This window comes from Podarcis liolepis (assembly GCF_965112155.1).
Source record: "Podarcis liolepis genome assembly, chromosome: 3".
Lineage (NCBI taxonomy): Eukaryota > Metazoa > Chordata > Lepidosauria > Squamata > Lacertidae > Podarcis > Podarcis liolepis.
Window position 1 is genome coordinate 53,165,876 of NC_139557.1, and position 14,678 is coordinate 53,180,553.

General features: G+C 43.9%; 2 protein-coding genes across 7 annotated transcripts in view; one reads left to right on the forward strand and one right to left on the reverse strand.

Annotated features, from left to right (window-relative positions):
• Positions 1-14,678, forward strand: part of LOC310704458 (uncharacterized protein) — a 62,204-nt gene that overhangs the window by 32,069 nt on the left and 15,457 nt on the right. For 4 of the 6 annotated variants that reach the window (XR_014524778.1, XM_083497956.1, XM_083497954.1 and 1 more), the window contains exon 2: positions 1,184-1,304. Coding sequence is in view for 3 of the 6 variants with exons in the window: in XM_083497956.1 (XP_083354082.1) it covers positions 1,184-1,304 (121 nt within the window). In the remaining 3 variants the exon portion in view is untranslated. Of the gene's footprint in view, positions 1-1,183; positions 10,936-14,678 lie in introns of all 6 variants that reach the window. The other 2 variants (XR_014524777.1, XR_014524779.1) reach the window with 1 other exon arrangement.
• CDK19 (cyclin dependent kinase 19) overlaps positions 4,266-14,678 on the reverse strand; it is an 86,315-nt gene continuing 75,902 nt past the window's right edge. Inside the window, 1 exon segment of the mRNA XM_083497849.1 lies at positions 4,266-9,916. Coding sequence (XP_083353975.1) covers positions 9,785-9,916 — 132 coding nt within the window. The 3' untranslated portion in view covers positions 4,266-9,784.

Sequence of the window (14,678 nt, forward strand, 5' to 3'; positions counted from 1 at the left end):
GCAGCCTAGAATAGCATTAGCTTTTTCTGTTGCTGCATCACACTGTGGTCTACCAAGACCCTTAAATCTGTTTCACATGTACTACTGGCAAGCCAGGTGTCCCCCATCTTATATTGGTGCAGCTGGTTATTCCTGCCTAAGTGTAGAATCTTACATTTGTCCTTAGTGAGTTTCATTTTGTATGTTCGGGGCCCAGTTCTCCAATCTGTTAAGGTCATATTGAATCCTGATTCTGTCTTCATTTGCATTGTTTACCACTCCCAGTTTGGTGTCATCTGCAAGGGTTGGCTTTCCTGGTTTGCTTTCTTCTCTTTCACAGTGCCATCTACAACCTGCACAATTGTAGTACAGTCGTACCTCAGAAGTCAAACAGAATCCGTTCTGGAAGTCGGTTCAACTTCCAAAGCATGGCTTCTGATTGGCTGCAGGAAGCTCCTGCAGCCAATCGGAAGCCCCGTTGAACGTTCGGCTTCCAAAAGAATGTTCGAAAACCAGAACACTCATTTCTGGTTTTCGATCGTTTGGGAGCCGGAACGTTTGACTCCCAAGGCGTTCAGGAGCTGAGGTACGACTGTACTGTTTCTTAAACTCATAGTAGCTCCTTTCCCTGGAGAAAATTCACATGATTGGATCCTGCCTGCTGTTCCCGTGGGCAGTGCTATCCTAAAGGTTCTGAATTGCTGTCTGTGAGCCATAGGAACCCTTTGCCATAGGTGGGAAACTTTTTTTTTCTATTTATAGCTTATTGCCATCGTTGCAGGTGTTAATAATCTGATAATAATTTTCAAATCCTCTGGCACTCTAGAACTTAAATAGCAAAAGAGAACTGCAAGTGGATCCATACATAGTTCATATGATCCGCTTGCAGTTCTCACTTGCTGTTTAAGCTCTATTGTGCTACCTGAGGATTTAGAAGTTATCAGATTATTAATTTTTAGTTCAAATGTGTGCTAGAGGAACACGCTTTCCAATGGTTGTATCCCCCCAGAGGACAGCAATGATGTCTGTCTTGGGGAACCTTCAAGGGTGCCAGCACTTACAAGTTCAGCTTTCTTGGAATAAAGTTCACTGGAGCCTGTGATGTCATTTTGATACATGGTTTTAATTACACATAGATACAACATGAGCATAAGATGAATGATCTAATTGCATTAACACTGCAACCGATTTTGCTTCCCCTTAGGATTCCAGGCTGTCTTCACAGCTATGGTTTCAACACAGAGAGCAAGTCTTCCCAGCTCCTGACCAGACAAGACCAGCTCCTGGAGTGTTCTTCTCGTACCCCTAGAATGACATCCACGCAGGTGAGAGGTGAAAGCCTACCTCTTTCTTCTAGAGGCTTTACTAGTTAGTTGTTTCTGTGGCAACATGGCCAACTCTTTAGTCATGTAAAAAGGGTGTTTAATAGGCTTGGCAGAGCCAGTAACTTAACAAAGAGATTTGTTTGACCCTTTCAGCAGTTTCTTCTATTATAGACTCGCATCTAGAAACATATATGGGGGTGGGGATACAAAAAAAATGCTAACTTTTGTGCAAACTTCCAACACTGATATAGGGCAGTTCTTAGGATGAGTTGTGGGCCTTTTCACACCTCACACTCCTTGGCAGGTTTTTTTTTTTCCTAGAAAAAGAGGTGCTGGAACAGAGTTCAGTGTGTTCTGGCTGAAAAAAGCCCTGCTTCTTGGGTAGCTATACCTCCACTTCCTACCAATAAAACTAGCATGATTACTGAATTGTGTTGTGCTAAACCTGTGACTGTTTAAACAGCAATCTTCTGCGAGCAGTATATATTTCACAGAATTTCAGCTCCCTTCCCTCCCCACAACTAATTGGAGAAGATAAGAGGCAAGGTTGTCCGCCAAACTCACACACCCAGCTAGATTTACACCTTGCAGCAGCACTCCTGCACAGCATGGTAGGTACTGAAGAAAATTCATCGCCCGAGTTAATACAATATTCTGCCAAGCACTGCTTGGGCTCATTCTGTCTCAGCAGCATTTAAATGCATTTATATGGAACAGTGATGTGCCTGAAAGCTAATTTAGCCAGGAGAACAGCACATTTGATGGACAGTCAAATTTTCAGCTGTACACGAGGGCTGCATGTAATTAAAAAACAACACACACACACACACACACTTGTGCTGATCTGAACAGATCCCATCCACAGCAATACAAAGAATGGAATCCAGTTTAATTAAAGGCTGGACCAGGAAGTTTGTTTTCATAGAAAATCTACATTTGAAAATATACTTGTAAATCTGAAAATAATCTTAAACAATAACAGCATGCCCCGACTGGGCCAAGCCAGTATTACTGGGCTTGAAAGAAATTCATTAGGTCTTCCTAGGCTTCCAGTTTCCTATTCATCAACAGTAGGATAATAACCAATTAGTTTCAAAATGAGGATCCTTTAGGCCAAAAGGCAGGAGTAGGTTAATAAAATAAAACAAGAACGAAGTCTACAGGTTCTGCTAAATATTACCTGTATTCATGTTCAGAAGTCTCTCGTCACATGGTCTCAACTGAACACACCATCCATACCAAATATCCTACACTGATCAATCTTGTGCATGGAAAATCATGGAAACTATTCCTTGTTTCTGGATTCAAGCATCCTCAGTGCTCCTTGCATATCAGACACCTTCTTCCAGATGCCTATTATAACAATTTTTGCCCACCAATAGCTCCTTCTGCCAGCTTCTTTCTCTCTTTCCATCTCAAAGGAGTCCTCCAAAATAGTGTGGCTCAGACCCCAGCATCCTTTAGTACTTCCACTTCCTAGCTCAGCCTTTCCCAATCTGGTGCCTTGCAGATGTTGTTGGATTCCAGCTCCTCTCAGCCCAGCTGGTAAGGCCAATGGTCATGGGTGCTGAGAGCTGTAGTTCAAAACATCTGGAATATACCAGGATGGGGAAGGCTGTCTTTGCCACTTGCCTTCCCTCAAAACAGCAGGTATCTTGACCCTAGGCTCTTTACGTGGATTTTAGTACAAGTGGCCATCCCACACTGGACTGCCTTGGCTCTCCTCATGGGTCTGCAAATGTTTAAACGACCACCCTCCCCAAAATTAGCACGACTCAGCCCCCCAGAATTGTGTAAGCAGCCCCTAATCATCGCAGATGCAACAACTGGCAATATTAGACAGCTTTGGCCGGGGAGGGTGGGATATAAATAAAATTTATTATTATTATTATTATTGAAAAATCTGAAAAAATAAGAGCTGCAAAAACAGAATATGAAACTAACATCAGAGTATACCAGCCCCATCCCTGAAAACTCCAACGTCCACCTACTTCCCTTTGACTGACCCAACCAAGTACAGACATAGGCTGTGTACACAACACTATGCATTTAAAGCATCTCACCCTCCCAAAAGAATAATGGGAACTGTAGTTTGTTAAGGGTATTGAGAATTATAGCTCCATGAGGGATAAACTTCATTTCTCATGATCCTTCGGGGTGATGTGGTTTAAAACTGTGTTGCGCACACATTCACACACTCCTTCACACACACACTCACACACACGGCAAATAGAAAGAGGTCATAGCACTTCCAGCTGCACGCAAGCAACCAGGGTGCTGTGGGAAGGAAACCTGCATGGAGAACCCAGAGATTTTCCAGGAAAAGGATCACGAGTCTTACTATGGCACTATGGAAACAATGCCTTCATGCAGACAAGTCTCATGACACTTAAACAGTACAATTATATTCACGTCTCCAGGGGGAACCAGTGCTTTAAAGAGAGGGCGGGGAGATGTGGGCCACACGTACAGGAACAGAAGCTGCCAACAGCAGATTCACAGCAGGCAACCTAGCAATGATATATTTAGATTTTAAAAAGCGTGACACATTGCAGTTAGCTCCCAGGCCCCTGCTTCAGAAACACCACCTTATCTACAGAGATTTCAGGCATAGGTTCATGGCACGTCCCCTTGTAGCATCTAAGGGGCTAAGCCCATGAAATGTCTTCTCCTCCTACCCTGCCTCAGGACCATATGGACCCAATCATAGGTAGATCAGTACTGAAGTGAAGGGGCTGCATGAGGAGTGATAGCTCCATGGAAAGGTACTGATTCAACATACAAAAGATCTTTTGGTACTGTCTTCCAAGGAACAGCTGAGAAGGGACGTAATGTGCACCTAAGCACAACTCCCGAGGCAGATTTTAGAAGGGTCTTAAATCAAACAACAGTTCAGGTCTGTGGAATTCATCCTGTTTCCACTGAAGCCCAAAGTTTACACATGTTTCATCACACAGCTGCTTGACTTCAACTTTTTATTATTATTACAAACGTATATTATTTTTGTTTAAAAAATTCACACTGAAGCAATTCAATTTAATTACAACAAAAAATAAAAATGATGTAATGAACAAAAAGCATAGTTTTAACAGTCTTCTGGGACATTATGAAAACAGTAAATGCTTTATGAGGGCAAAGCCTGACAGTTCAGTGTCTTGTAACTGCCCAGCAGAGTTGGTACTGAGCCTCTCCCACTGCAGGGCAGGAGGTGAGGTGAGCTGGGTGGCAGCAAGAACTGGACTCCCACAGTGACATCCTATCCTATATTCATGCCACTTAGCACATTTGCGCTAGTTCAAGGTTAAGCATATTCGGCAGTTGCTAGATAGCTGCCAGATTCTTACATTTTCACTTCAGCAACATAGCCAGTTGAGATCAATGCTTGGTGACAGCAAGGAAGAATGACTGACCTCCGGACAGAAGCAGGAAAGGCCCTTATATGTGTGTATGTCTTCAATGGGGCTGGAGGTGTACTTTATAGGACTCCCCTACATTGTTGACTTGAACGTCATTATCCTAGCTTGAGCACCCCATGAAATCCCAAGAAGTGAGAGTACAAATCTGGATTTTGCAAAACTCAGTAGCCACTATAAAGTACACTGCCATACGTGGGGTATAACTGTTGAGCTGAAGTTGCATAAGAGAGGAGACAGAACTATATAATAAAGACACAAGAATAGAAGATGAATATGTGAACTTATATATAAAAGAAAACTTATGGCAGGCACCCTTCCACAGTGAGGAAATACAACTAAAAACCATTTTAAAAGCATACTACATGACAGATATAAAACATTATTTAAACTGCTGTTAAAAAGGGACACCTTCAGTCCACATTGTGTAATACTTTTTAGTGTCTACACAAGACAGATTTTCTTTAAAAAATTAAATAGTATTAATTTACTACTAAATATTTAGGAGATAACAGTGCATTAAGGACTTTCCCCCCATAAAGCAATACACATCGTTCTTGTGTGGCAAAACATATCGATTACACATGGACTTTATGTACAATATGTTTCTTTTATCTTAAAACAGTTATCGTTGCTTAATGTTGCTTAAGTACCATCACTGAAGATTATGAAGGGGAACTAAGCTTATTATGTTTATATAAAATATCGTACATAATCAAATACTTCAAGCTTCCACCTCCCCAACCTCAGGATGTCCTCCCATCCTTCCCACCCCAGCCCCACCCGAAAAGATACAGTGTCACAGATATAGAGTGCAGGACTTGCAGCTTTCACAAAAGTCTTCCTTCATTATGCAGTCTATGCTCCCAATACATTTCATCACTGCTTTGCTAATCCTATTTCTTTGCTCCTTTTCTCTAAAAGCTGAGAAGAGCAACATTGTAAGAATGAGGCTTGAGCAGCTAGCTGTTTCCCAAAGTAGCAAGACAGAAACCAACCAAGGTCGATTCCACGTCCACTTCTAAGAGCCGATGAGATAGGAAAGAGAAACTTATTATAGGTGACGTCAAAGCTGCACATGCTAGTAAGAATGAGTTGACAGAGCTGCACAGTTATGAAAATGTCCATGTTCTGTGTTTCCATAACATACAATATATGATTTGTCTTACATTACATTTTTGTTTCATGAAATTCCCCCTGAAACAAAGCTACCTCACCTTGGCTCGCCTTAGCCCTGCAGTACATGAGACACTCATTTATTATACACATACAGCTCACTGCAATAGGCCAAGTATGCCCCAAAAAGCCAAAATACAAATACAGAATGAGTGCAGTAAACATTTCAGAAGTATAAACCTATACTTTCATCTATTCCCCTGCCAATGCTTATTTGGAAGGCCATGAAGTATTACTTAGCACAGCTACATTTGTGTGTACAGACACCATGGGGAAGTGGGGTATATAGCAAGCAAGCAATTTGCAACTATCGTCAGTACAGACAACGATCATGGCCATCCTTTTAGGGGACTGGAAGCTCATGGAGATAAAGCACATTCAAGACAGGTCGTCACACTGCATGCACAGAGGAACCCACACTCGGACAGAGCTTGCCGCAGATGCTGGGCTGTAGCAAACGGGAGGTTGGGGGACAGAGCAACAGAGGGAGAAGAGGAAAATGAGCAATTCACAAGCCAATAAAAATAAAGTTAAATCTCCTAAACTGCTCACCAAACATTAGCTTGGGTGCAGGAAGACATGGAGCCGGTAGAACATTTTCACTGAAAGCTGGTGCAAAAGAAACATTACTTCAGTAAAACAAAACTAGTGTAAGATACATGATGCATAAATGTATGTTTGTATCAAATGGAATACTTTTTGTTTTGTCCCCCTGTTATGGGTATGCTATGATAAATTAATTTTTGGCTCTCTCCAGAGAGCCAGTTGGTATCAACAGCAAATGGAACAATGTCAGTGACTAGACAACTGAGCTTAACATGAGCTGACCTTTTAAAGTTTAAAGTGGAATCACACACAGTCCTGGGATAGGATAAATGTATTACTCGTGGGATTAAAATAGTTCCTCCCTCAAGAAAACTGGCCCATCCCCTTGTTAGCTTACTGCAATCTTAGTGCAAAGATTTGGTGATTTTTATATCAATTCAGATCAGAATACAGAGTGAGCATGAGCTCCCGCTAGACAGCAGGGGTAGGCAGAAGGTAGATCAGGATCTATTGGTAGAGATGTAGAGAGCAGATTAGCAAGAGTTTGTGATTACCAGTTGTTTAATAATAACAACAATATAACATTTCCCAAACACATTAAGCTTGTGAAATGTTAACCAGAAGTAGACTTTTGTGTGAAAAGACTGTGAGCTCAGTCCTGTCCTGGTACAGAAAACACATTTGTAAGCTCAGAATGCTCAAAGGCACTCTTCCTTTAATTTTAACTATATGGCTCTGGCTGACAGATTTTGGGGTTCCAGTAAAAAGTAAAGTAGATTCAACAAGCCTGAAGTCTGCAAACCCCCTGCTATACCATGTAAATGCTTATAAATGCATATATCAATAACTGGCTCCTCCCTGTACCTCTTTATTAATTATTATGACAAATACAGGGTGCTGCATGTATATTCTAAAATTTATGCCTTTTCCATTTTAGTGCAATAAAGTCAGAGGAGCTAAAACCATTCTGCACCAAGGTAACCTGAATTCCACACAAGAAAAAGCTGGATTCTGCAGTCTGTATAAATACTGCAAATTAGCAGACATGTTGGACAATGTATTTGGCTTTTGCTAGTGATGGGGAAGGGAAGCCACTAATGGGCACTCAAGATTTAACCCTTGAAAATCCTATTCAGCTCAACTTCCTCACCATCTAGCGTTTCACTAAGCATTGCTGACAAACTTTATGCCTATCTTCATATTCAGAAAGGCAATAAACCTGTTTTTTTTAAAGAGAGACCAGGGTGGGGGGTGGGCTCAGAATCACAAGATGCTGAACTGCAGAAGATATACAGCTTTTACTAGCTGTAATTCTGGGCCTCTTTAAAAAACAAAACAAAGGGAGATGTATCAAAGTATGGTCTCTGATCACAGGTACTTGATACTGAGTTTGATATACAGATCTACCTGTGAAAGCGACCAGGCAGAAGGGGACTGAAGGATAGCTTCAGACTCTTAATCTCATGACCGTGGTCTTGAGCCCTACACTGGGTGAAATATTCCTGCATTGTAGGGAACTGAACTAGATGATTTTTGTGGCCCCTTTCAACTCAACAATTCTATGACCTATGACTTTCTTCTCCCCTCTTCTACCCAGTAGCCATTCGAGCACCCCTTAAAATATGAGTAGATGCCTCTGTCTGAGCTTCTGTGAGCTACCTCTTCCATCTCGGACCCCTTTGCCAGAACCACCCCACTCAGCTAAGTGCCATGATCCTCAGAGGAGAATATTCAGGGGTGCTCTGACCTAGTGGGGGGAGGATGGGATAGTCAGTTTCTGCCTACCCCTTCCATAGGTGGATCTTTAGATCCAACCCAATGGCTCTCCAGTATTATGCTCTGGTGATGAGCTGACATCCCCTCTGTTAGCTGCCTATCCAATACACCAACATCCACAATATGTCTGACCTTAGGAAAACAGTCGTTTCAGTACAGCCTCACTTACCTAGCACTTAACCAATTTAGGTTAATCACAGCAGTGGTAAAATGGCAAAACATGCATTTTCCCACATGAGAAGGCTAAGCACTTTCAAGACATTGCTCAACAACTTCAATATTTGATCTGGTTCAAATGGATAATGAAGGTTAGTAATAGTAAAAAATAAAAATGGCTTGTCCAGGTTCATGATTGCAAGTGTCCTGCAAGTTGGCAGCAGTTCATGCCACAAATGTGCTAGTCTCTTAAGGTGCCACAGCACATTTTGCCCTTTTTTGCTGCAAGTTACAGAACCATCCACATTTAGCAAAGGAAAGCTTCATCAGAAACAAACAAAACTTAGAAGGTAAAACATATACTAAAAAGATGCTCTGTCCCTCTTGACAGCCCCCCAAAGTAGTAGCACAGTCTCCTTGTTTGCCCTTTTTCTAGTTGATGCTAAACTCCTAGGGCAGAGTTCCGAAAACAGATAAACATTGGAGAAGACACCATTGCATGTACGAAAAACTGCTAGAGAAGACACCATGGCATACTCTTGTCCTACTGGAGCCACAGAAGAGTTTGCCTTCCACTTCACTGTTATGCCTTAATTTAAAGCAAAGCTTAGGTCAACCCACTTGGAAGATAATGGCAAATGATCTACGGGAGCTCATTTGAATAATAAAAACAAACATTCATAATCTTCTGTTTGGTGTTCAATCCAAACACATAACATGTAATAGTTGCTGCAGAGACTTGGGTTGTATATTTTTCTTTTCTTTTCTTTTCTTCTTCTTTTTTTTTAAAGACCTCATCTGAAAACTAGACTAATAAAAAAGGGAATAATAAAATACTCTGGAACAGTAAAATCTGCTGTTCTTGACATCCATGAGCAAAACAGTAATATCCTGTGAAAATAACATAGTGCTTTTAAAAGGTGCATTATACCTGTATAGCTAAACGGGTTTGCCTAGTAAAAAACTAACTATATACAAGCTTGAAAAGCCTGGGAGTTCAAGGTTTCAAAACTTTAAAATCCTGGTAAAGGGATTTGAAAAAGATAAGATTTATGGCAATTACTACAACACAAGAAAGGTGCACCAGGAATCCTTCAAAAATTCCATAGGTTAAAGAAGTTTAAGTGCTGGGTTCGGATCAGACGGTTTCATTCGAGTAACCACAATGGAACGCATGCGAAAGCAAGCTGAGGGGAAACTTCACAAGAATCTCCTTTATGGCAAAAAAAAAGGATAAAAAGGTCTCTTGTCTCAAAACAATTAGTTAATAAAAGTTCTCCTTTTATAATTGTTAACTTTAAAATCTGCATCACAGTTTTGCATTTTTGGTTCTTCTCATGGTTATGAACTTCATATTGCTGGAGTCCGCCAACTGCTAGTTCATTCCTTTCTAACACCGTCTATGTGCTCTCCTCAGTATCGGTGCGACTGGTGAGACTGATGGTACTGAGAGCTCTGCTGAGATGATGTAGAATAGCCCATTGTACTCTGGGACTGAGAAGATCCCTGAATGTTGCTTTGGTAACTCAGGCGTGAACTGGAGTGCTAAAGGAGGGAGGGAAACAAAACATGTTAGAACATTTTGGTGGGCAGGAATTGCTCCAAAATTATTTTTCAAAATGTTAATGCTGATGATCCCTGTCTTTTCTCTCAGACAGATTTACACTGGGCAGGGAAACGAGACAGGGATTTATACTGTCTGCTCCCCCCACCCCCACTTTTTTCTCTTCTTTACTAATAGAATGTCTGGATTATTGCTCTTGAACAAAACATATTGTTGGATCCAGAGAACTCTGCTCATGCAATGGGGTGGTTCCTGCCTCCCCGTTTTTGCCCTGTGCAATTTCCTCACACACACCCTAACACAGAAAGCCTGGCCAAATGGCCAGGGATTATCTACAATTATGTGGAACACGGCATGGAGGAATCCGCAGAAATCACTTGGTGGAACTTGCACAGGAGGTCTTGGTATACAATTAAGGGATTATAACAAGAGGGTATAAATCTACACTAGTAATACTGTTATCACACAAACACTGCACAGGAGCTACTGTAGATTTTAAAAAGCTATACTGTACAGAAGTTTTATTTTAGACAATGAACCAAGAAAAGGTTCTATGTGATTATGATGCTCCAGTTAATGATAGCAAGAGACAGCTTACTATATGCAGTTATACCTAGATTTCATGACTTGGAAGCCAGAGGTATTTCTTTTTATAGCAATATAAAGCTTTACTGAAAGAACAAAATTGAATTATCGGGGGAAAGGAATCAATAGAGTCATACAGCAAAAATAAGGTCAAAGTATATCAGCCGAAAGGGCAGCTTGTGATGTTCTAATTATTTATTTATTTCATTCATTTATTGCAGTATCTTCAGAATTTCTAAGCAGTTTACTTAGAGGTTTATTTACAATATGAAATGACAAGATTGGCTGCAGTTTATCAAGTAAGAAACACTGGCTTTATGATAGACTGATGTCACCACACCACTAAAAGCAATTCTGTGGCTGCAATTGATAAACAAACATACTACGAGTATGACTAAACATTCAGAAATGAAGGGTTATGTGAGGGTTTGATTAGCTGCTTGTGCGTGAAAACGTGCTCCCTCAGAGTTTGTGCGACCCCACAAACCTCCGTGTGTGACGGAGCTCCTCAGACATGTCTGCTCTAGTCACTAGTAGAGTCCGACAGTGGCTGTCTGCGGAAGCGTTTCCAGCAAAGAAGTTCCTTAACGGAAACGCGTCTCCTGGACTCACGGCGTGACAGTTTCCTGCGAGGTGTGGGTCTCCCTATGGGAGACTCCGATACCTCCCCACTGTTCTCGCTGGAAGCCTCCCTGAGCCCTCCCTCCTGCTCGCATTCCCTCAGAGACCCACTCCTCCCCCTGCTGGTCCCTGCTTCAGCAGTTGAGTCTCTTTCATCCTGCCTGAGTCCCTCCACCACCTGATGCTCTGATGGCAGTTCCCTGACATCCACCTCCCCTCCAGGGCCCCCCTCACCCCCTCCCAATTCCTCCCCCCTGGGAGGTGAAGGGCTAAAACCCCGAAACGAATCTTCCTCATCTTCTGACGTCTCGAACAATTCTCTCCATCGATCGTCGTCCTGGCCAGCTGAATCCTCCTCCTCTTCAGGATCTGGGAACCCCTCCAACTCCTCTTCCTCGTCGGTGGTGGCAAAGTATTCCCTTCGGAACCTCGCTACAGGCTGAGGTTTACGTGGGAACCTCTGATGAAAAGTCTCTATTAAAACCTCGTCATTGACATCCTCTGCCCTAACCCAGGTGTTTTCCGACTCCGGTTCCCCTTCCCACATTACCAAATCCTCTACTTGATCTCCCTTCCACCTGGAATCGAGGATCTCCGCTACATGGTAGCTGTGTTCCTTCTCCTCCATTGCTGGTCCCCTAGTGACCCTCCCCTCACTGTCTCCTCTATACGGTGACAGCAACGACCTGTGAAAAACTGGGTGCAGCTTCATGTGGTTCGGTAACCGGAGCCTGAAAGCCACTGGATTGACCTGCTGTATGACTTCAAACGGACCCAGCCTTTTGGGTCTTAATTTCTTACAACCTCCTTTGAATGGCAACCCTTGGGTTGACAGCCACACCTGGTCCCCCACCCTGATGCTTTCACCTTCCCTTCTGTTTTTGTCTGCCTGCCTCTTATATTCCTCCTTAGCCCTGTTTAAGTTGAGTTGGAGCTGGCGATGGATCGCTTCCATTTCTTCCACGAACTGTTCTGCAGCTGGAACGCTCCAGTTCTCCCCCTCCCCCCCTGGGAAGGCTCTGGGATGGCACCCGTGATTAGCCAAAAAGGGGCTCATCCCCGTGGACACGTTCTCTGCATTGTTGTAGGCAAATTCTGCCAACGCCAGCTTCTCCACCCAATCATTCTCTCTGTCATTAACATAACACCTCAAATATTGTTGGAGAACCCCATTTGCTCTTTCCGCCTGCCCGTTGGTTTCAGGATGACGGGCCGTCGAGAAATTAACCTCTACATGCAGTAAGCTCATGAGCTTCCTCCAGAACCTGGAAGTAAATTGTTTCCCTCGGTCTGAAACCACCCTCAAGGGGGCGCCATGCAACCTAAACACATTCTCTACAAACAATTTGGCGGTTTCTTCTGCTGTAACCGCATGTGAGCAGGCTATGAAGTGGGCCATTTTTGTTAACAGGTCTACTACAACCATGATGGCTGTTTTCCCTCTAGACCTTGGCAGATCAGTCATGAAATCTATTGCCACTGCTTCCCACGGTCTCTCAGGTGTGGGCAGTGGTTCTAATAAACCAGCCGGCGCCTGCCTCTCCCCCTTGGCTCTTTGGCATTGTTCACACCCTCTCACATACTCCCGCACATCTTCCCTGACCTTGGGCCACCAAAATTCCCTGGTAACCAGCCACATGGTTTTGTGTTGCCCAAAGTGCCCTGCTGTGGGGCTATCGTGCAGCTGCTTGAGTACCTTCTCCCTCAATTCCCCTTCAGGTATATATAACGCTCCCTTATAATACAATGCCCCATTTCTCTCCTCAAAACCACCGGATTTGTCTTCCTCCCCTCTGAGATCCCTGAGTTTCCCCTGGGCGTATGCATCCTGCACCGTACCCTCTACCAATTCCCTTTGCCCCACCAAAGTCGCCCCACACACCCAGCGGTCCTCTGGAATGATATGGGTTTCTTCGGGTGCTCCCTCCCCCTCCAAATATTCAGGTTTGCGTGAGAGAGCGTCCGCCCTAACATTCTCTGGGCCTGGCACATAACAAATCTCAAAGTTAAATTTGGAGAACTCTTGGGCCCATCTCAACTGCCTTTGGTTGAGCACTCGCGCCGTTCTCCAGTACTCTAGATTTTTATGGTCCGTGCACACTTGCACTTTATGTTGTGCACCAACTAGCAGATGCCTCCATCTCCGGAACGCCTCATGAATAGCAAGCAGTTCTCGGTCGTACACCGTGTAGTTCCTCTCGGATTTGTTCAGCTTCCGCGAGAAGAAGGCACACGGACGCCACTCTGACTCCTCCTTCCCCGGCTGCAGAAGAAGCACCGCCCCTATGGCTCTGTCAGATGCGTCTGTTTCAACCCTTAGCTTCTTTCGTAAATCCACATGCAGAAGTTGTTCTTCAGAGGCGAAGGCCCTTTTCAGTTCCTCAAACGCTCGCTCCGCCTCCGCCGTCCATACAAACTTCTTTTTACTGCTGAGACAGTCAGTGATGGGCGCCGTCAGATGGGCGAAGTTGCGGATGAACTTACGATAAAAGTTTCCAAACCCTAGGAACCTCTGCACATCCTTCTTGGTTTTGGGTGTTTTCCATTCCAGCACTGCCTGTACCTTGCCGGGATCCATGGCCAATCCCTTGTCTGACAGGCGGTACCCCAGGAATTCCACCTCCTTGGTATGGAACCGACACTTCTCCAGTTTGACCCACAGCCTGTTGGCTTGCAGTCTGCTCAACACTTCTCTGACGTCTCTCACATGTTGCTCCTCATTCTCAGAATACACCAACACATCATCTAGAAAGGCAATGCAATTCTTGTAGAGCAAAGGACCCAGCACGTGGTTCATAAAAGATTGAAAACACGCGGAGCCGGCTTGTAATCCAAATGGCATAACGAGGTATTCAAACGCCCCCAAAGGGGTAAACATGGTGGTTTTCCATTCATCCCCTTTCCTTATGCGTATCAGGTTGTACGCCCCCCTTAGATCCAGCTTTGTGAAAATCTTTCCCTTCCTCACCCTGGTCAAAATATCATCAATTCTGGGCATAGGGAACGCCACCGGTTCAGTCACTGCATTCAGCCGCCTAAAATCACATACAAGTCTCGGCTTGTCCGCATTTTTTTTGTCCACAAAGAACACTGGGCTCCCCCCTGCTGCTTTGGACTCTCTGATGAAGCCTCTCTTCAGGTTCTTGTCAATGAACCCTCGCAACTCCTGCATTTCCTTGTCTGACATGGCATACAACTTGCCCACGGGAAGCTGTGCTCCAGGGAGTAAATTGATCTGACAATCAAAGGGTCTATGAGGTGGTAGTTGGTCAGCTTCCTTCTCGCTGAACACGTCGCTGAGATCTGCATACTGTGGTGGTACCTTCACCCTCCCCATTACTTCAGTCCCTGCTAGGGTGGCTTGGGCCCCTGCTGAACCCTTCTCCCCTTTGCAGTGTTCTAGGCAATGTGCTGAACCAAAGGACACCACTCTTTGATGCCAGCCAACCAGCGGATCATGTAGAGCTAGCCAGCTCATTCCCAAAATAATGGGAGCGCCTCCCAGGGTGGCCACATTAAACGCTATCAGTTCTGTGT